Source organism: Somniosus microcephalus, chromosome 15, assembly GCF_052327205.1.
Source record: "Somniosus microcephalus isolate GS21.2 chromosome 15, FLI_Smic_1.0, whole genome shotgun sequence".
In the NCBI taxonomy this organism is placed as follows: domain Eukaryota; kingdom Metazoa; phylum Chordata; class Chondrichthyes; order Squaliformes; family Somniosidae; genus Somniosus; species Somniosus microcephalus.
Genome location: NC_141001.1, coordinates 73,772,207 through 73,795,482, shown reverse-complemented (window position 1 = coordinate 73,795,482; position 23,276 = coordinate 73,772,207). Strand labels below are relative to the sequence as shown.

At 44.7% G+C, this 23,276-nt stretch overlaps 1 protein-coding gene across 12 annotated transcripts in view; it reads right to left on the bottom strand.

Annotated features, from left to right (window-relative positions):
• LOC147107033 (serine/threonine-protein kinase BRSK2) overlaps positions 1–23,276 on the bottom strand; it is a 1,115,513-nt gene that overhangs the window by 102,954 nt on the left and 989,283 nt on the right. For 9 of the 12 annotated variants that reach the window (XM_086008027.1, XM_086008038.1, XM_086008037.1 and 6 more), the window contains 5 exons: positions 21,117–21,267; positions 20,353–20,418; positions 18,826–18,886; positions 17,779–18,385; positions 11,932–11,980 (listed from right to left, as the gene is read on the bottom strand). In XM_086008027.1, the coding sequence (XP_085864153.1) occupies positions 11,932–11,980; positions 17,779–18,385; positions 18,826–18,886; positions 20,353–20,418; positions 21,117–21,267 (934 nt within the window). The remainder of the gene's footprint in view (positions 1–11,931; positions 11,981–17,778; positions 18,386–18,825; positions 18,887–20,352; positions 20,419–21,116; positions 21,268–23,276) is intronic. The other 3 variants (XM_086008033.1, XM_086008028.1, XM_086008034.1) reach the window with 3 other exon arrangements.

Sequence of the window (23,276 nt, the reverse complement as noted above, 5' to 3'; positions counted from 1 at the left end):
ACATGCCACATCGGTAGCGTCCCGCCTCCCTCTTGGGGCGCTGTGAGTGAATTTCGGGCACGGGGGGCACTGAGTTTTTCACTACTTTTAGCGCCCCAGCTAAATTAGTGCCCCAAAAGAGGGCGCGACCCAATTTGTCTCCCCTGGACTTGGGTATACAAGGCATAATTTCAAGTTTGCAGATGACACGAAAGTCAGAAATGTAGTTAACAGTGGGGAAGGTTAATAACAGACTTCAGAAGGACATAGAGAGACTGGTGAATTTTGTTTGATAACGTTCCTGTGAAGCGCCTTGGGACGTTTTACTATGTTAAAGGCGTCATATAAATGCAAGTTGTTGTTGTTGTTGAAATGGGCAGACACAGATTAAATTTAATGCAGAAAAGTGCGAAGTGATTCATTTTGATAGGAGGAATGAGAAGAGGAAATGTAAACTAAATGGTACAATTTTAAAGGGGGTTCAGGAACAGAGCGACCTGGGGCTGTATGTACACAAATCTTTGAAGGTGGCAGGACAAGTTGAGAAGGCTGTTAAAAAACCATATGGGATCCTTGGCTTTATTAACAGAGGAATAGAGTACAAAAGCAAGGAAGTTGTGCTAAATCTTTATAAAACACTTGTTAGGCCTCAGCTGGAGTATTGTGTTCCATTCTGGGCATTACATGTTAGAAAGTATGCCAAGGCCTTAGAAAGAATGCAGAGGAGATTTACTAAAATGGTACCAGGGATGAAAGACTTCAGTTACGTGGAGATACTAGAGGAACTGGGGTTGTTCTCCTGAGAGCAGAGAAGGCTAAAGGGAGATTTGACAGAGGTGTTCAAAATCATGAATGGTTTTGATGAGTAAACAAATAAGGAGAAACTGTTTCCAGTGGCAGGAGGTTTGATAACCAGGGGACACAGATTTAAGGTAATTGGCAAAAGAGCCAGGGGCGGCATGAGGACAAAATATGTACGCAGCGAGTTGTTGTGATCTGGAATACACTGCCTGAAAGGGCGGTGGAAACAGGTACAATAATAACTTTCAAAAGGGACTTGGATAAATACTTGAAGTGGAAAATGTGCAGGGCTATGGGGAAAGAGCAAGGCTGTGGGACTTATTGGATAGCTCTTTCAATGAGCCAGCACAGGCACAATGGGCCGAATGGTCTCCTTCTGTGCTGTATCATTATATGGCTCCATGGTTCTATGGTGGTCTGGAAGTAAAAATTGGCCTTACTGGTTCTGGCTTTAGTGAATCTGGCAGGTTTATAACTCCAACACAGCACAGATCATCACAAAAGCACCATTTTGATTGTAAACTGATAAATATTTAAAACAGATGAAAGCACCATTAGGCACGGCAATTAGAGATTACTTGTGAAGTACATGAAATATGGATTTCTGAACTGAACAAGATGCAATGATTCTGTCCAAACTATTTCACTGCATGCTGTTGTCAGCAGTTTGCAGCTGATGGAACATTGGCAGGGAATGACACTTTATGCAAACACCTTTGAAATGTGCATTAATGATTTATGTAGCAACAGTTTTGCAAGAAAGTAAAAGAAAATAAATAAGTTTCTTTGGAAATGTTGCTCTCTTAATAATGTTGCGTGAATTCAACATTTATTTAGATGCGGGACCAAGGTCTAGGTGAAAAGGTACATGTTTATAAGCATTAAACCAGCAAATATTCAGTTTCTTTAGTCGCAATATTGAATGAGCCGGTGTCGGGAGGAGCAGAGAGCGGCGGTACAGTGAGTATTTAAACTCACTTTCACGGGCTTTTTTTCAGAGGCTTACCAATCTCACACACCGGTGGCGGCGTTCCAGAACCACGTCACGATTCAAAAAGTGACGCAAGCAAGAGGAAGCAGCTGATTGGGTGAGTACGGCCAGGTGAGTATTTATACTACTCCATAGTTTGAAAGTTAAGGTTAATAGTTTAAAAAGTTTAGAGGGTCTTAATTTTGTGGTTATAGTTTCTAAAGGATCTGTTGTGTAGCGGGGAGTGCTAGTAAACAAGGACCCTTGAATATATCATTTAACTGAAGTGAAATTGGTGGGATTCATTTGTTTAATTTAATTGCAATTAATTAAAGGGTAAGTCATGTCAGGACAGCCCAGCCCTGTGTTATGCTCCTCCTGCGCTATGTGGGAAATCAGGGACGCTGCCGGTGTCCCTGACGACCATGTGTGCCGGAAAAGTATCCAGCTGCAGCTACTAGCAGACCGCATTGAGGTGCTGGAGCTGCGGATGGATGAGTTTTGGAGCATTCGCGATGCTGAGAGGGTCGTGAATAACACATTTAGTGAGTTGGACACACCGCAGGTAAGGGCTGCACAGGCAGAAGGGAAATGGGTGACCATCAGGCGGAGCAGTAGAAGCAGGCAGGTAGTGCAGGGGACCCTTGTGGCCATCCCCCTCTCAAACAGGTATACTGATTTGGATACTGTTGAGGGGGATGACTTACCAGGGGAAGGCAGCAGCAGCCAACTTCCTGGCACCGGGGGTGCTTCTGTTGCTCAGGAAGGGAGGAAAAAGAGTGTAAGAGCAATAGTGGTAGGGGATTCTATCGTAAGGGGAACAGATAGGCGTTTCTGTGGCCGTAGACGTGACTCCAGGATGGTTTGTTGCCTCCCTGCTGCCAGGGTCAAGGATGTCACTGAACGGCTGCAGGGCATTCTGAAGGGGGAGGTTGAACAGTCAGAGGTCGTGGTTCACATTGGGACCAACGACATAGGTAGGAAGAGGGATGAGGTCCTGCAGCAAGAATTTATGGAGCTAGGTAGCAGATGAAAGAGCAGGACCTCAAAGGTTGTAATCTCTGGATTACTCCCGGTGCCACGTGCTAGTGAGTATAGGAATAGGAGGATAGAGCAGATGAATGCGTGGCTAAAGAGTTGGTGCAGGAGGGAGGGTTTTAGTTTCCTGGATAACTGGATCTGCTTCTGGGGAAGGTGGGACTTGAACAAGTCGGACGGGTTGCACCTGAACCAGAATGGGACAAATATCCTTGCGGGGAGGTTTGCTAGCACTGTTGCGGGGGGGGGGGGGGGGTGGGATACAGAGTGGAGCTATAATGGGGGTGATGTACAGCCAAATATAGAGGAAAAAACAAGTCAGCTTGGAAGGCAGAGCAAATATGTAACGGCACAAGGGAGTAGGGCAAGGCTGGATGGCATTTATTTTAATGCAAGGAGTCTTGCGTAATAAGGTGGATGAACTGAAGGTGTTGACGAACACATGGGAGTATGATATTGTTGCTATCACGGAGACATGGTTGAGGGAGGGGCAAGACTGGCAGCTCAATATTCCAGGGTATAGAATCTTCAAGCGAGACAGGGGGGGGGGGGTAAAAGAGGAGGGGGTGTCGCAATATTAATTAAGGAGTCAATTACTGCTGTAAGGAGGGATGATATATTAACAGGTTCCTCTAATGAGGCCATATGGGTAGAACTTAAAAACAAAAAGGGGGCAAGCACTTTGCTGGGAGTGTACTATAGGCCCCCAAACAGTCAGGGGGAGATAGAGGAACAGATATGTAGGCAAATCTCAGAGAAGTGTGCAAATAATAGGGTAATAATAGTGGGGGATTTCAACTTCCCCAATATTAACTGGGATAGTCAGAGTGTGAAAAGCTTAGAGGGTGCAGAATTCTTAAAGTGCATCCAGGAGAGCTTTTTGAGCCAGCATGTAGAAAGTCCTACAAGAGAGGGGGCGGTACTGGACCTAATTCTAGGGAATGTGGCCGGGCAAGTGGTAGAAGTGTTAGTAGGTGAGCACTTTGGTGACAGTGACCATAATTCGGTGAGATTTAAGGTAGTCATGGAAAAGGACAGAGATGGACCAGAAATAAAGGTTCTAAATTGGGGGACAGCCGATTTTACTATGATAAGGCAGGATCTGGCCAATGTGGACTGGGATCAGCTACTTGTAGGAAAATCCACATCGGAGCAATGGGAGTCTTTCAGAAAGGAAATTGAGAGAGTACAATGGCAACATGTTCCCGTAAAGGTCAAGGGTGGGACCAACAAGCCCAGGGAACCTTGGATGTCAAGGGATATACGAGAATGGATTAGGAAAAAAAGGGGGGCTTTTGGCAGATACAAGGGACTAAAGACAGAGGAAGCCCTAGAGGAGCATAAAAAGTGCAGGGGGATACTTAAAAAAGAAATTAGGAGAGCAAGGAGGGGCCATGAAATAACACTGGCGAGCAAAATAAAGGAAAATCCTAAGGTGTTTTATAAGTACATTAAGGGCAAGAGGATAACTAGGGAAAGAGTAGGGCCCATTAGGGACTAAAGTGGCAATCTGTGTGTGGAGCCAGAAGATGTAGGTGGGGTTTTAAATGAATTTTTTGCATCTGTGTTCACTATGGAGAAGGACGATGTAGACATAGAAATCGGGCAGGGGGACTGTGATATACTTGAACATATTAGCATCGAGAGGCAGGAGGTACTAGCGGTTTTAGCAGGCTTAAAAGTGGATAAATCCCCAGGCCCAGACGAGATGTATCCCAGGCTGCTGTGTGAGGCAAAGGAGGAGATTGCAGGGGCTCTGACACAAATTTTCAGAACCTCTCCCACAGGGGATGTGCCAGAGGACTGGAGAACTGCTAATGTAGTACCATTATTCAAGAAGGGCAGTAGGGATAAACCAGGGAATTACAGGCCAGTGAGCCTAACATCAGTGGTAGGGAAATTATTGGAAAAAATTCTGAGGAACAGAAATAGTCTCCACTTAGAGACGCAGGGATTAATCAGGGCTAGTCAGCATGGCTTTGTCATGGGAAGATCATGTCTGACCAATTTGATTGAATTTTTCAAGGGGGTGACTAGGTGTGTGGATGAGGGTAGTGCAGTGGATGTGGTATACATGGATTTCAGTAAGGCTTTCGATAAAGTCCCACATAGGAGACTGATCAAGAAGGTAAGAGCCCATGGGATCCAGGGTGCCTTGGCACATTGGATCCAAAACTGGCTTAGTGGCAGAAGGCAGAGGGTGATGGTCGAAGGTTGTTTTTGTGACTGGAAGCCTGTGTCCAGTGGGGTACCGCAGGGATCGGTGCTGGGTCCCTTGCTGTTTGTGGTCTACATTAATGATTTGGATGTGAATGTAAAAGGTATGATCAGTAAGTTCGCAGATGACACGAAAATTGGTGGGGTGGTAAATAGCGAGGAGGGTAGCCTCAGTCTGCAGGACGATATAGATGGGTTGGTCAGATGGGCGGAACAGTGGCAAATGGAATTTAACCCTGAAAAGTGTGAGGTGATGCATTTTGGAGGGACTAACAAGGCAAAGGAATATACAATGAATGGTAGGACCCTAGGAAAGACAGAGGATCAGAGGGACCTTGGTGTGCATGTACATAGATCCCTGAAGGCAGCAGAACAGGTGGATAAGGTGGTTAAAAAGGCATATGGGATACTTGCCTTTATTAGCCGAGGCATAGAATATAACAGCAGGGAGGTTATGATGGAGCTGTACAAAACGCTGGTTAGGCCACAGCTGGAATACTGTGTGCAGTTCTGGTCGCCACACTATAGGAAGGATGTGATTGCATTGGAGAGGGTGCAGAGGAGATTAACCAGGATGTTACCTGGGCTGGAGCGCTTCAGCTATGAAGAAAGACTGGACAGGCTGGGGTTGTTTTCCTTCGAGCAGAGAAGGCCGAGGGGGGACCTGATTGAGGTGTACAAAATTATGAGATACATAGATAGGGTAGATAGAAAGGAACTTTTTCCCTTAGTAGAGGGGCCAATAACAAGGGGGCATAGATTCAAGGTAAGGGGCAGGAGGTTTAGAGGGGATTTGAGGAAGAGCTTTTTCACCCAGAGGGTGGTTGGAATCTGGAACGCACTGCCTGAAAGGGTGGTAGAGGCAGGAACCCTCACAACATTCAAGAAGCATTTGGATGAGCACTTGAAATGCCATAGCATACAAGGCTACGGACCAAATGCTGGAAAATGGGATTAGATTAGACAGGGATTGATGGCCGGCGCAGACGCGATGGGCCGAAGGGCCTCTTTCTGTGCTGTATAACTCTATGACTCTATACCATTTAATTGTAGTCTAATTAGTGGTATTGATTTGATTTAATTTAATTTAAATTAATTAAAGGGTAAGTCATGGCAGCACAGCTCGTGGCATGTTGCTCCTGCACTATGTGGGAAATCAGGGACACTTCCTGTGTCCCTGACGACCATGTCTGCCGGAAGTGTATCCAGCTGCAGCTGCTGGCAGACCGCATTGCGGCGCTGGAGCTGCGAATGGATACATACGGGAGCATTCGCGATGCTGAGGACGTCGTGGATATCACGTTTAATGAGTTGGTCACACCGCAGGTAAAGGCTGCACAGGCAGGAAGGGAATGGGTGACCGCCAGGCAGAGTAATAGGCGCAGGCAGGTAGTGCAGGGGTCCCCTGGGGCCATCCTCCTCTCAAACAGTTATACCGCTTTGGATATTGTTGAGGGAGATGGCTTATTGGGGTAGGCAGCAGCAACCAACTTCCTGGCGCCATGGGTGGTTCTGCTGCACAGGACGGGAGGAAAAAGAGTGGGAGAGCTATAGCGATAGGGGATTCTATTGTAAGGGGACTAGATAGACATTTCTGCGGCCGCAAATGAGACTCCAGGATGGTATGTTGCCTCCTTGGTGCAAGGGTCAAGGATGTCTCGGAGCGGCTGCAGGGCATTCTGGAGGGGGAGAGTGAACAGCCAGTTGTCGTGGTGCATATAGGTACCAACGATATAGGTAAAAAACGGGATGAGGTCCTAAAAGCTGAATATAGGGAGTTAGGAGGTAAATTAAAAAATAGGACCTCAAAGGTAGTAATCTCAGGATTGCTACCAGTGCCATGTGCTAGTCAGAGTAGAAATAGAAGGATATTTCAGATGAATACGTGGCTAGAGGAATGGTGCAAGGGGGAGAGATTCAAATTCCTGGGACATTGGAACTGGTTCTGGAGGAGGTGGGACCAGTACAAACTGGACGGTTTGCACCTGGGCAGGACTGGGACTGATATGTCCTAGGGGGAGTGTTTGCTAGTGCTGTTGGGGAGGGATTAAACTAAAATGGCATGGGGTTGGGAACCTGTGCAGGGAGACAGAGGAAAGGGAAGCAAGGATAGAAGCAAAAGACAGGAAGGAGAAAAGCAAAAGTGGAAGGCAGAGAAATCAAGGGTGTAAATCAAACATGGCCACAGTAAACAATAATTCTAAAAGGTCTAAGAGTATTAAAAAAACAAGCCTGAAGGCTTTGTGTCTTAATGCGTGGAGCATTCGTAATAAGGTGGATGAATTAGCTGCGCAAATAGATGTAAACGGATGTGATATAATTGGGATTACGGAGACATGGCTCCAGGGTGACCAAGGCTGGGAATTCAACATCCAGGGGTATTCAATATTCAGGAAGGACAGGCAAAAAGGAAAAGGAGGTGGGGTTGCATTGCTGGTTAAAGAGGAGATTAACACAATAGTAAGGAAGGATATTAGCTCTGATGATGTGGAATCTGTATGAGTAGAGCTGAGAAATACCAAAGGGCAGAAACCATTTGTGGGAGTTGTATACAGACCCCCAAACAGTAATGCTGAGTTTGGTGATGGCATTAAACGGGAAATTAGAGACGCGTGCAATAAAGGCACAGCAGTTATCATGGGTGACTTTAATCTACATATAGATTTGGCTAACCAAATTACAGGAAACTCTCTTTTAACCGGCACCTAAATATCCGGAAATCTCTCTTAACCAGCAAAATTCAGGAGTAGGTTCAGGTAAGTTTTACTGTATATTAGTGGCCGTGTAACCGGGGTTCCTGGATCTGTGGCCGTGTAACCGGGGTTCCTGCACCTGTGGCCATTCAACAGGGACTCCTGGATCTGTGGCCGTGTAACCGGGACTCCTGCACAAGTGCCGTGTAACCGGGGCTCCCGCACCTGTGGCCGTGTACGGGGCTCTCGTACCTTGGTAAGTATACCTCTCTGTAATCCGGACTTTTTGATCAACCGGCACCACGCCGGTCCCGTCGGTGCCGGATAAAAAAGTGTTTCCTGTAGTAACAATACTGTGGAGGAGGAATTCCTAGAGTGTATACGGGATGGTTTCCTGGACCAATATGTCGAGGAACCAACTAGAGATCAGGAAATCTTAGACTGGGTATTATGTAATGAGAAAGGATTAATTAGCAATCTTGTTGTGTGACGCCCCTGGGGAGGAGCGATCATAATATGATCGAATTCTTCATTAAGATGGAGAGTGAAGTAGTTGACTCAGAGACTAGGGTCCTGAATTTAAATAAAGGAAACTACGATGGTATGAAGTGCGAGTTGGCTAGGATGGATTGGGGAATGTTACTTAAAGGGTTGACAGTGGATAGGCAATGGCAAACATTTAAAGATCGCATGGATGAACTACAGAATTTGTTCATCCCTGTTTGGCATAAAAATAAAACAAAAAAGGTTACTCAACCGTGGCTAACAAGGGAAATTAGGGATAGCATAAGATCCAAGGAGAGGACATATAAATTGGCCAGAAAAAGCAGCAAACCTGAGGATTGGGAGCAGTTTAGGATTCAGCAAAGGAGGACAAAGGGATTAAATAAGAGGGGGAAAATAGAGTATGAGAGTAAGCTTTCAGGGAACATAAAAACTAACTGTAAAAGCTTCTATAGATTTGTGAAGAGAAAAAGATTGGTGAAGTCAAGCGTAGGTCCCTTGCAGTCAGAATCAGGGGAATTTATAATGGGGAACAAAGAAATGGCAGACCAATTAAATACACACTTTGGTTCTGTCTTCACAAAGGAGGACACAAATAACCTCCCAGAGATGTCGGGGAACATAGGGTCTAATGAGAGGGAGGAACTGAATGAAATCAGTATTTGTCGGGAAATGATGTTAGGGAAATTGACGGGATTGAAGGCCGATAAATCCCCAGGGCCTGATAATCTACATCCTAGGGTACTTAAGGAAGTGGCCCTAGAAATAGTAGATGCAATGCTGGTCATCTTCCAAAATTCCATAGACTCTGGAACAGTTCCCATGGATTGGAGGGTAGCTAATGTAACCTCACTATTTAAAAAAGGTGGTAGAGAGAAAACAGGGAATTATAGACTGGTAAGCCTGACATTGGTAGTGGGGAAAATGCTAGAGTCCATTATAAAAGATGTAATAGCAGAGCACTTGGAAAACAGTGACAGAATCGGACAAAGTCAACATGGATTTACAAAAGGTAAATCATGCTTGACTAATCTACTGGAATTTTTTGAGGATGTAACTGGTAGAATAGATAAGGGAGAACCAGTGGATGTGGTGTATTTGGATTTTCAGAAGGCTTTCATTAAGGTCCTGCATAAGAGATTAGCGTGCAAAGTTAAAGCACATGGGATTGGGGGTAAGGTACTGACTTGGATAGAGAACTGGTTGGCAGACAGGAAGCAAAGAGTTGGAATAAACGGGTTTTATTCCGTGTGGCAGGCAGTGACTAGTGGGGTACCGCAAGGATTGGTGCTAGGACCCCAGTTATTCACAATATATATTAATGGCCTAGAAGAGGGAACTAGATATAATATCTCCAAGTTTGCAGACAACAAACACAAAGCTGGGTGGGCGTGTGTGCTGTGAGGAGGATGCAGAGAAACTCCAGTATGATTTGGACAGGCTGGGTGATTGGGCAGATGCATGGCAGATGCAGTATAATGTGGATAAATGCGAGGTTATCCACTTTGGTGTCAAAAACAGGAAGGCAGATTATTATCTGAACGGCAATAGATTGGGAAAAGGGGAAGTGCAATGAGACCTGGGTGTCCTTGTGCACCAGTCGCTGAAGGTAAGCATGCAGGTGCAGCAGGTGGTTAAGAAGGCAAATGGTATGTGGGCCTTCATAGCGAGAGGATTCGAGTACAGGAGCAAGGATGTCTTGCTGCAGTTGTACAGGGTCTTGCTGAGACCACACCCTGAGTATTGTGTGCAGTTTTGGTCGCCTTATCTGAGGAAGAATGTTCTTGCCATGGAGGGAGTGCAGCGAAGATTCACCAGACTGATACCTGGGATGGCAGGAATGATGTATGAAGAGAGATTGGGTCGATTAGGCTTATATTCGCTAGAGTTTAGAAGAATGAGAGGGGATCTCATTGAAACTTATAAAATTCTAACAGGACTAGACAGACTAGATGCGGGGGAGTCCAGAACTAGGGGTCACAGTCTAAGGATAAGGGGTAAGCCATTTAGGATTTAGATGAGGAGGAATTTCTTCACCCAGAGAGTGGTGAACCTGTGGAATTCTCTACCACTGAAGGCAGTTGAGGCCAATTCATTAAATATATTCAAGAAGGAGTTAGATATATTTCTTAAGGCTAAGGGTATCAAGGGATATGGGGAGAAAGCAGGGACAGGGTACTGAATTTGGATGATCAGCCATGATCGCATTGAATGGCGGAGCAGGCTTGAGTGGCCTACTCCTGCTCCTATCTTCTATGTTTCTATGAATGGCCTGACAAAACTCATTTTCTAGACCCCTATATGAAGAATGACTATTTGGGTGAGGCAACTATCTCAGCATCTTCTGGAGAGTGTAGAGGGAAATTGGGGGGAAAAGAAATTTACATTCTTCTGTCAATGCACAATTAATAATAATAATTGTAAATATAAAAGCAGGGATTGGCCTGGTATCTAAATGCCAAAAAATGACCTAACAAAATTCCTGTACCAGATACACAGTGACACAATGCAGTGTTCTTTTTGGCTAACAAAGCAGAACTAAATGGTCTAAAACAGGGCAGATTGGTAGTAATAATAATAATTTCTAACATGACTTATTTTTCAACTGATAAGATCAGCTTTGAACTCATCCTCTTCCTGCCAATGTCCTGGGAATGATTCCCACAACAACCGTTAGTCTTTGACACAGGACGAGAGTCCTGTTATCTGCAGGACAAGTCGCTAGGAACATAGGAATTGTTAGAGAAAAAAAGACCAAGTTCCATCTATCATCCTGGTAGTTACATGAAAAAGGTAAGACTTGCACCATTCACGTCCTCAGGATGTCCCAAAGCGTTTACAGCCAGTCAAGTATTTTTGAAGTGTAGTCACTGTTATAATATAGGAAACATGAGCCAAATTGCGCACAGCAAGCTCCCACAAACAGCAATGTGATAATGACCAGATAATCTGTTTTAGTGATGTTGATTGAGGGATAAATATTGGCCAGGACATCAGGGAAAACGCCCCTGTTCTTCGAAATAGTGCCATGGGATCTTTTGCTTCCACCTGAGAAAGCAGACGAGGCCTTGATTTAACGTCTCATCTGAAAGACACCACCTCCAACAGTGCAGCACTCCCTCAATACTGCATTGGAGTGTCAGCCTAGATTTTTGTGCTCAAGTCTCTGGAGTAGGACTTGAACCCACAACCTTCTGACTCAGAGGTGAGAGTGCTACCAACTGAGCCACTGGCTGACACACAATACAGTGATAATGGAGTTCTTGGCTCATTCTCGAAAGAGAGGCAGACTTTAGGGGCCCAGCCTTTAAAGGAAAATGCTTTCTGCTTTACAAACAGAAAATCGAAGTGTACTCTGTGAATAATAGCCAGTCTTGTTGTCAATCATAAAACATTGCATGCATTGCTGAATGTTGGGCGCTGTAGCCTGCCAGATTGAATCTCTTCAGCTAACTGTGATGGCTCTGAGAATCTGCAAGAATTCAAAGCTCAAATTTTTACACAAAGACATAGCCACCAACAGAAAATATTATTACAGGCATTTAAAACACAAAAATTGCTAATGAGGGGAAGGTGGGTGCAGGATCTCAAGTCCCACTGTTATTCTATAATGGACTATCTCACTCAAAACTGGACAAACACATGTTGGAAATAGTTGCCATGTATAAGCAGTGGAACACCACACCCTGGCTACATGCTTGCACTAGTGAGCAACAAGCAGTTACTTACTCTGGGGAAGACTCTGGAGTTAGGCTTGACATCTCCTCTGGCGTAGGTACTGCATCAAGAGAATAGGAAAGCATGGTAGTTAAATCAAACATGGAACCACTGACATTTTAGAGGATTTTATACCTTGACATGAAAGTGTTACAAAATATGTTATCAGATTTAATGAGCAGTTTAATACTTTAGAAGCTCTGATACTTGCTATTGCTCTGTTTTGTTCTTGATATGTCAAAAATCAGATACAAAGAAATGTAAAAAAGAGAACGAGCAAAGTTAGTTTTTTCAAAATATATATATTTATATATATTTTTCTATTTTTGTGCCTGCCTGGGGAAGGATAAAGTCTTAATATGTATGAATCTGAACACAATGGGTTTGAATAATTTGTTCATTTTGGATCCATTTGGACTTTAGGTGATGGATATCTCTGTTCTCGATAGATGGAGTGAAAGTTAATACTTGGCAATGTCCTTCTAACCAGATTCCAAAAGATGGATCTCAGAATCATAGGATTACACAGGATATACAGCACAGAAACAGGCCATTTGGCCCAACCAGTCCATGCTGGCGTTTATGCTCCACACGAGCTTCCTCCCGTCTTTCCTCATCTAAATCTATCAGCATAATCCTTTATTCCCTTTTCTCTCATATGCTTGTCCAGCCTCCCCTTAAATGCATCTATACTATTTGCTTCAACCACTCCCTGTGGTAGCGAGTTCCACATTCTCACCACTCTTTGGGTAAAGAAGTTTCTTCTGAATTCCCTATTGGATTTATTGGTAACTATCATACATTGATGGCCTCTAGTTATGCTCTTCCCCACAAGTGGAAACACTCTCTCCTTATCCACTCTATCAAAACCTTTCATAATTTTAAAGACCTCTATATTAGGTCACCCCTCAGCCTTCTTTTTTCAAGGGAAAAGAGACCCAACCTGTTCATCCTTTCATGAAATGTATATCCTTGCATTTCAGGTATTATCCTTGTAAATCTTCTCTGCACCCTCTCCAGTGCCTCTATATCCTTATGGGGTTATGGGGATAGGGTGGGATATGTGTTGGTGTAGGGGTTACAGAGATCGGGTGGGATATGTGTCGGTGCAGGCTCGATGGGCCGAAATGGCCTCTATCTGTACTGTGAGGTTTCTGTGATTTCTGTGATCCTTTTTATAACATGGAGACCAGCACTGTACACAGTACTCTAAGTGTGGTCTAACCAAGGTTTGATACAGGTTTAGCATAACTTCCCTACTTTTCAATTCTATCTCTCTAGAAATAAACCCTAGCGCTTGGTGTGCTTTTTTTTAATGGCCTTCTTAACCCGTGTCGCAACTTTTAGTGATTTGTGCATTTGTACTCCGAGATCCCTTTGTTCCTCTACCCCACCTAAACTCGCACCCTCCAAGTAATAAGTGACCTCCCTATTCTTCCTACCAAAATGCAATACCTTACAATTATCTGTGTTGAACTTCATTTGCCAATTATATGTCCATTCTGCAAGTTTATTATTGTCCTGCTGTAATTTGTTGCAGTCCTCCTCGGTATTGACTATCGCCCCCCCCAATTTGGTGTCATCATTTGGATTGAACTGGGGTGTGAGAAGGGATAATTCAGAACACTGTCTCCTTATACCACCATCATGATAAGCCAGAAAGGGGTGCATTTCTATAGGGGGTGAGGGGGAGAAGCTCCTATTAATTTTTCCAACCCCTCTTTAAAATGGGGCATTTCATTATCACAAAATGAGACACCTATTGGCTTATTCAAGGAACATTGGAGGTGCTCAAATATCAGTCTGATTGAGATTTAGGGGGAGAAATTCGGTATCGCCCCATTTGGGGTGCAATTTTTGGCCAGGTGCAAAGTTTAGCGCCTAGCGCTAATTTATCACCTCCGATTGCAAACTTGGCTTCTATCGCCCCTGGAGGTGATTGGAGCGCTAAATCAGGTGCTACACACCTCTCTTGGCGTTAACGCTGAAGAGCGAGACGCTACCTCAGAGTGCTGGCGAAGCTCATGTATTGTCAGTCAGCAATGGAACACAGGCACACTGGCGCCAGCCAGTTCTTAAAGGGGAGGGTCGATCTTGCTCTCCATCCACACCCTGCTCATTGCAGCCTTAAATCTCGGCCTGGAGAGACCTGTACATCAATTCTGCTGGAAAGAACAATGGAGAGGCCCAGGGAAAGAGCTCAGAGTGCAGCCCCCCATAGTCTCTTCTAAATCAATGCAAGGTCAAATCAAAATGAACCTGCAAAGTGCTGCTCAGTACCCAAAACTCCTTCACACAGCATTGAATCTCTCCAGAAGTCTCTCTCTTTCTCTCTCTCTCTCTCAGAATGCGTGGTGCAAAAATGTCGCTGACAAAAAAAAGACAGGAAGTGGCCGCCTTTAAATAGCGCTCACCCAGTCCCTTCCTGACTGCAAAACGCTCCCCTCAACCTGTCGTTGCTAGCGGCAGGTAGTAAGACAGGGGGCTCCACTCAATATCCGGTCCGTAGCGCTACCGGGGCATTGCGCGCTCGACTGATGTTATGATCTGCGGGCGCAGGAGATCGTGGCAGTAGTGTTTAGCGCCACCGCAAAATGTCTGGTCAATTTCGCGAGCGGCGCAAACATCGCCACGCCCGGGTGCTAGTTGCTTTCCGCCGTATTAGAGCCCTCTTAGGGCGCTAACTGGAGGCGCAAAGCAACCGAATTTTTCCCCCTTAGGCTTTTGCAGGGATGACCCCACCTCCCAGATTCAGTTTTCCATCCCTCCACAAAAAATGAAATTGCCCAGATTGGAAGACCTCAATATCTAGGGAAAGCCCAAGTGTTAGTGTAAACGGAGACCAGGATGTAAAGTCAGATGTCCCGTCTGAGAGTCCAGTTTTCCATTAATGAGTCACTCCCACCTGTTTCATTCCTAAAAATCTCAGATTTGATCAAATTTTTTTGAAATTTGTACATAAAACAACTAGCAAACGTTACTCTGAAAGTTACTGCATGTAATCTTTTTTTTCTTTATAGAATGAATAAATAGATCTTATGGGCTGATTTTCCTCCCAGCTCTTACACAGCTGGAACTTTGGCAGGGTGAGACTTCGCCTGGCTCACGACTGCACCCCTGACTCTGGCTGATTTCCTGGGGTCAGGCTCAGGATTCCCGTCTGCATTGGAAGGTTGGTGGGGTTGGGGTTGGGAGGGCTGTGGTGGAGGAGGTGGCAGGGCATTCACTGCTGTGGAGCCAAGGAGCCTGCATATGCATAGTCTAGCCGGAGAAATTTTCTTTCAAACATGCTGTAGCAATGCTGGATGGCACGTACAAATGGCACCTCTAGCATCCAGTGTTGCTACGGGGCAAAAGACAGGAAATACATCGGGCGACATGTCCCTGTCATTTGCACATAATTCCACACTGGACACCCGAAATCATTTCGGGCAGGAAATCCCAAAGTGGCGGCGATTTTGCCCGCTGGAGTTATCCCAGGGAGCTGGCACAACTCAGGAAAATGGACCCTTAAATGTTCAGAAGGAAACAAACAAATTTCTTCTCCCAACATTCTTTGGGATTCACATTGAGCGAGAAATGAATCTACCTTTGGCAGATGGGGAATAATGAAATGCCAGAAGATCAAGTGGGTTTTCAATGCATTTTTGTTCTTCTTTGCCCATAGAATGTACAGTACTAATATTCTGCCACACCATTAAATCTATTGCATAGAATGCATAGAATGCACAGCACAGAAATAGGCCATTCGGCCCAATTGGTCCATGCATTTCCATTAAAGGGATTGTTTTTAATTGGCAAATGAAAATGTTTTATTTGATTTTTGAATGCTTTTTGGGCAGCAAACCCATGGATATATCAGGTAACTAAGTTGTGGAGATGATGAATGTTTCGTCATTTATTCCCCCAGTGGTAACAAAGGGAGTATAAGCATGTCTGAAAGTGTAATCATGACCTGAATAATTTTTTGGGTGCTTTTTCCAGCCCCATTGTTAGTCAATGAAAGTATATGGAGGATACGTTACAATAGAGACTTTTATTGGGTATATACAACCACTGACACTTGCAGAGAGCAACAGTTGAGTGTAATATATATTATTATAAAGTTCTGCTACAAGTGATGGACTTTTAGCTTTTGAGAATACAGTAGCATTTGTGCACCACAATGCAAAACCTGTTTTTTCTGCAACTATTGCTGATACTAATACATTTTATTAGGAAAGCAATAAAAAAAAATAATTAGGAGGTTATAAGTAAAAATGAGTCATCTAATTTGCAATTCACTCTAGCAATACAAAAATACTGCAGTGTGGGTGTCGAGGGAGTGTGGTTGTAGTTATGTAGGCTGAAAGCAATGTTATCTGATGTAGACTGAAGTTGTGGTTGCATTGTCAAGGTAATGCTTCATCTATATTTACACAGAAACAGCCATTAAAGACACTTAGTTACAAGCCCTGCTCTGGTAGGTCTCAAAGAAGAAAAGCGAACTTAGCAAAACACTAATTTTGTAATAGGGCCCCTGAGAGAAAGTCATTATACATTATTAAAATTAATAAAGAAAAATAAATCAAACCTTTACAAATATATGTTGGGACACAGTAAAATACCACACAGACAGACTGAAAGAAAAACAAGTTACTCCCCCCACACCTCCAGAGAGAAATAAAATATTATAGCAACACCATTTAAGTTGCTGTAAAATATGTTTCCCCAAAGTTGTATTTTTAAAAAATTGTTTGAAGTTTATATTTATCTCAATAGTGCAATGAGTTGATACATATTCAAATAAAAAGGTACTCTTTCGATTGACCAGGGGCCTGATTTGAACACCGTGTGGGTTTTGGGACGGAAACTCATCCATTGCGGCACAAAACAGGCCCAGGCTATTTTAACTCCCAGGCCTGCTGCATGTCCACTTCCCACTGGGAACGGAATGGGCGGGAAGTGGCCGGGAAGCGACTGCCGGGCTCTGGAGGACTAAACTTGTGGGGCTCAGAGGGGCACTCCTGCTCCTCCTGTCCCCAGAAAGAAAGTAAAAACTCTTTCCTGTTTGGGCCTCTGCATCTTTCTGGCAGGTCCCAATTCTCGAGCCTCGTGGGAAAGCCAGTGATTTCCGCCGGGTGGGTAGGATGACAATCGCGCCCCTGCTGTCCAGCATTATTAAAGGCCTTCAATTCACTTATAACAGCTGCACTGCAAAGTTCAGTGTTGAACCAAGTTGAATATGGTATGATTTTATCCATTGCTGATTATTTCATGAATATTCCCATTGGTTTTAATTCAGACCAATAAAATTCAAGGTTGCTCATGGTGAGACACAAAAATGTTTCTTTACACAGGTATATTCCACCAGTGCAATGTCCCTCTATGTCTGCAAAACTCCATTTGAGCTACGCTACCAGAAATTTGCCAACCTAATTATATCTGGCGGTGTGTATTTAAAATTAAAAATCCTATTCAGTCGTCACCCACACTGGGAGTGAGAGAGGGGGGTGAGTGACAATTAAAAAACATTTCTTATATCTTCTTGGTGGGAGAGACTGAATCCTGGCAACCTAATGATAAAATTGATGATTGTGAGCTTGATAGTTTAGGCAGCAAGGGTGGGAATATAAAGGAAGGATGGAACCACATTCCCTCCAATCGCAAGCTTCAGTTTGTCAGACCCACAAATCTTAAGGTATCTGAAACTGAAATTTGACAGGACCTGAATTCTCAACTCCAGCAATGATTCAAAAAACAAAGCTATCTCACAGTAGAAAAGTTCAAAACAATCCCAGTTATGTCTGGCATAAGAGAGAATATGATCAGAGCATTTCATTGAACTAACTCAAAAGTCAAGTACTGACAAGAACCTACCTTGTAATTTCCTGCGGTGAAACCTGGGTGATCCAAGGAAACTGTTTTTGATCGAATTCAGCCGCGTCCTCCAAGGCATCCCTCCAATGCTGGGGCTGGATGGCGGCGTTGGATTCGGAGTACTCGCCGGACTCTCCTTGGGAGTATGGACTGGTGTGCCCTTTGGGGTGGGGAGGGGACTTCCCCTTGGGGAAGGGTGAGGGGTCACCTGTATTATGGGGATAGATTTGGTGCTTGGATCAGTACCAGGGATCAATCTGACAAGAGAAAGGGGGGTAATCTGGATTGAAGGGACAAACAATTGAGTCGGCGATGTGACTGCAGGTTGCTGACTCGGAACATTTTGAATAGGATTCTGGGGAGGGGGTGTTTCTGATATTACAACAGGAAGAGGGTTAGATTTAGTGGTTTGCAAAGGTTTATCTGTGAGCTTACTTTTAGCAGGAAGAGTCTGTGTCTTTGGATTGGATTGAAACCCTATCTTTGGTTGAAGCACATTACTGGGCTTTGTTGTGTTTCTATTGCTATGAGGAACTATGGAAGCATGTGCTTTGGGAAAGGGGGTAAGCTCAGGACTCTGGGGAGGAACAAAAAACTTTCTGATAGGCTACACGACAGACAACGTCATGCACGGACAGTCAAAGGAGAAAAAACAGACAAGACATAGCATGGAACACAGACATAAATCAGGAAGATGGGAGTGCAGAAAACAAAAATACGTGCTGTTAGGCGGTAAGCAACATGTCATAACAAAAAAGTGAGCATAAAATACCATCAAATACATAGGCATTCAAAATCATAAGATTTATGCCAGCAAATTAATAGGAAGAGAAGCAGCACATTGTAATTAATGTGTTGGATGAACCAAGACTAATAAAAGGCAAACACACAGCCAAAGTGGCAATAATTGTAACTCATAGTTAAAGGCTTCAACCAATCCTTGCAGTTGTTACTTTTAGAGGTAAAAATCAAATGCAAAAAGCAGTAATTAATGAAATGCATGACAACTGGAAGTCTAATGTGGGGGGGTTGGTCAGTATCACTTACCCTTGGACTGCTTAGAGGGCTGGTGGAGAGGCCAGAAGATGCTCCACTTATTGACCTGGATCTGCACAGAAAAAAGCACACCAGAATCAACTCAGTTTTTAAAAAACTTATTTTTTGAAAAAGGCAATGTTCAGAATTCATCACCCTCTCAAATAAGATGCACTTGATCCTATGTCTCCTCTAGGCTCACAGTCACCACAATATTGTAGTGTTTGTAAGAGACAGAATAAGGCATTTACCAAATTATAATACCGATTTTTTTTTGTCCCTCCAATTTGCTCCCGTTCTCTCCTGAAACTGCTGTCTCTTGTTGGGGTACAGTTCGCCAGGCCCCTCCAGTGCCTAGCCCAGTTGTCCTGAACAATGAATGATGGGAGGCTACTTAACTGCATGCGTGCGTGCGTGTAGGTGTGTGTGGGAAGGGGAGGAGATGGGTATCCCACAACTGAAACCCATCATGTGCAACTTGATGTCCACACATGCAGACCTTTCTAACAGGGTCACTGGACAGTAATCAGTAAGGAAGACCCGAGTTGATATCCCCCCTCCCTCGGCAGTGGTATTGACCCCAATTATCGCACCCCATACCAGTGCCCCAGCTCAGATCAGCTAACTCAGCACAGACCGGAATTCAAATGTTGGACCTTTCAGTTCCATATGGCTCAGGCTTACCGAGCAGTGCACTTACCAACTGAATCATCTGGGGAGCTTGTCACATTAGCTTAAATTACTTTTTCTACACATTATTCTTGTAACATCATGCGCTCCGCACGCTACAAATTTTTAAGACAAGTGGCATATTGTGTAATGCGATAGAACTATAAAATTCTAGCACATTTAGCAAAAAAGATTAAAATATATCAAGTCTCACTTCTCAGTTATACATATTAAAAGCTGACAAGGAACAATTTTATTTTTGTACACTCCATAACAGCACCTCCTAGTATAGACACCAATTGCAAAAAAAACTTCGCTCTGTTGTACAATTAACATACAAATTTGCTCAATATTACTTCTGAATAATTTAATCAGTGTAAAATAAAGATTAATTACAACCAGCACCATCCCACGAGGAGGAAGAAAGAACATTAGGAAATTTATACATGCAGATATACCAAGCATTTTAACACCCGTCATATTATCCAAGGGAACACCTTTAAATAAACCACCAGAATGCCATGCATAGACTTAAGGGGAGGAAAACAGCATAGATCAGGGCATCAAAACAACTGGTAATTACTTCCCAACGATGTGCATTAGAAATGCTCGGGCTTTTAACAAATAAAAAAAAAAAAAATTTGGGGAAGAAAAAAGTGGGGAAGGTGAAAGCTACCCAAGGCCAGAGGTTAATCAACACTGTGGACATGGTGTGCAACAGAAGAAACTCTTGCCATTCAGATATGGGGCGGAGTGGGGAGAGAGGAAGAAGAGAAGATATCTTAGCTAGTCCAACAACCATGTGCACTTAAGGGCATCTAATGCAGCTACCCACAGTGAGGGAGAAATCATGTGAAACACTTTTACTACCTTTCTTCTTTGTTGATTCTGGGATTGGCATCTGTGATATCCAAGCTTTTACTGAACATACTTTTACTACAGTAGGGACAGTAAAACAAAAAAAAAACATAATTACATTGGTAAAGAATTTAAACAGGGGCTACTTTAAAACTTGATATATAAATATAGTTCAAAAAAGAAAGCTTTTTTTTTATTACTGAGAGCTATTGACATAGAAACAAATATCTTGAGCATATCAGTATATGTCCTCAGCCCACTCAGGTTAATGAGACAAGTTTTAACTGTTGGCAGCTGCGCCCACTACTTCAGATATAAAGTAAAAAAATAAGGTGAACACTTAGTTAAGATTAAGATTGCAAACAGTTTAAAATATGTATATTTGGCAAAAAAAAATAGGATTTGAAAGTGCAGCACGAATATCCAACTCTATTGTGATTCAAAATTGTACGTCTTCCCTTGACACCCCTGATTCTTTGCCATGTAATGTTCAGTCTGATCATATTCAGGCATGCTCAAGCCCTGCACTGTTCAACCAGCATTTGGGTTTGTCACACACTCACATACAGTGTCTCGAAGTACAAGACTATAGGTTCAAGGGCAGCACTAGGTCTGTGCTCTGTAATTTGTCACAGAAGCGCTTCATTCTTGGTGGAGTTAACAGAATAATCACCACATCATTAACGACGCCAAACACAAAGAAAGCCTCAGATCATTCCCTCTGTTCATTTGTGAAATAGCATTTCATGATTTGATACCACAATACAACGCTGTACCTCTGGCTGTGCTGTGCCATTTCAATGGCGCGCCGAGCTGGAACGGGAGAACCTCCATCAGTCACGCTCAGTACCTCCATCGATTTCCTTTCAGGTCGCCGCTTGCCATGTCGATTTAACATTGGCGAGTCTACTCTTTTTCTAGGTGGATCTTTCAAGATCCATGACAATTAAAAATTGTATATTAAAAAATGTCATCATTATAATTGTTCTGTGCATGTTAGACTGCCTTTCTAAAACATTCAGAACATCAAAGCTGTTTAAACTGACTAATATTTTGAAAAGTAAATGATAGTGATGCACTAAATTTTTCCATCATTGGCCCAGATTTTGCTGTAATAATAATGGTGAGGCTATCAGCGCTCACCGTTATTACAGGGTAAATCTGACAGCAACTTCTAGCATCTGCACATGCGCAGTTAAATGCAGAAATCTAGGCAACCTTCAACAGAAAGATGTTTTACATAGAACTGATTCGATTTCTGAAAATGTTGATGTCTCCAGGTACAATTCGCCAATGGATTGATTATAATTTCTGTGTGGAGAATTTAAAAAAGAAACTGATCTAGGGATATAGATTTTTTAAATGTCCTCACCCTCTCCTGAAACCATTGACTGTATGGCATTAGAAGCCTTCTGAAGCCTCAAGAAAGAGGTAACTCTTCATGCATGAGCCTATACAGTGAACATTGCCAAGCTATTCAACTGTGAGGGCATCACAGCCAAGCCCAATCCTGTCCTCATTTCATGATCCACCCCCCCCACACACACACACAACCCCCCCCACACACAGAACCCCCCCCACACACACAAGCCCCCCACACACACAAACACCCCCCCCACACACAACCCCCCCCCCCCCACACACAACCCCCCCCACACACACACAACCCCCCCCACACACACACAACCCCCCCCACACACACACAACCCCCCCACACACACACAACCCCCCCAACACACAACCCCCCCAACACACACACAACCCCCCCCCACACACACAACCCCCCCCACACACACACTCCCCCCACACACAACCCCCCACACACACAACCCCCACCCACACACACACACACAACCCACACACACACAACCCCCCCCACACACACAACCCCCCCACACACACAACCCCCACACACACACAACCCCCCACACACACACTCCCCCCCACACACACTCCCCCCCACACACACTCCCCCCCACACACACAACCCCCCCACACAAACACCCCCCCACACACTCCCCCCCACACACTCCCCCCCCACACACACACACTCCCCCCCCACACACAACCCCCCCACACCCCCCCCCCCCACACACACAAACACCCACCCACACACACAACCCCCACACACACACCCCTCCCCCACGCACACCCCTCCCCCACGCACACCCCTCCCCCCCACACACACACACACAACCCCCCCCCACACACACAAACACCCCCCCCACACACAAACCCCCCCACACACACACAAACCCCCCCCACACACACCCCTCCCCCACGCACACCCCTCCCCCCCCACACACACACACAACCCCCCCCACACACACAACCCCCCCCACACACACAACCCCCCCCACACACACAACCCCCCCCACACACACAACCCCCCCCCACACACACAACCCCCCCCACACACACAACCCCCCACACACACAACCCCCCCCCACACACACAACCCCCCCCCCACACACACAACCCCCCCCCACACACACAACCCCCCCCACACACACAACCCCCCCCACACACACACACCCCCACACACACACACACACACCACCCCCCACCCCCCCCCACCCCCACACCCCCCCACACACACCCACACACACACCCTCTCCCCCCCACACACACACACACACCCACACGATTCCCCCCCCCACCCCCACATTTCAGAAAAGGCTACAAGATGGCAATATCCCTATCCAAAAGGCAAGAAGGTCTATTCCAGTAGCTTTACCATGGTTCTCAATGAGATGAACTAATTCAACATAAACCCAGGATCCAACCGGAGAACTTCCAGGACTATATGGATCAGCACCACCCTAACCAGGCAGTGCATTTTCCCACTCATCCATTGAAGCAGCAGTATTTCATTCCTGGCTCTCAAGTGCTATATTGTAGCAGTGAATGGGGAATGTTTGCATACTTTGGAGCTC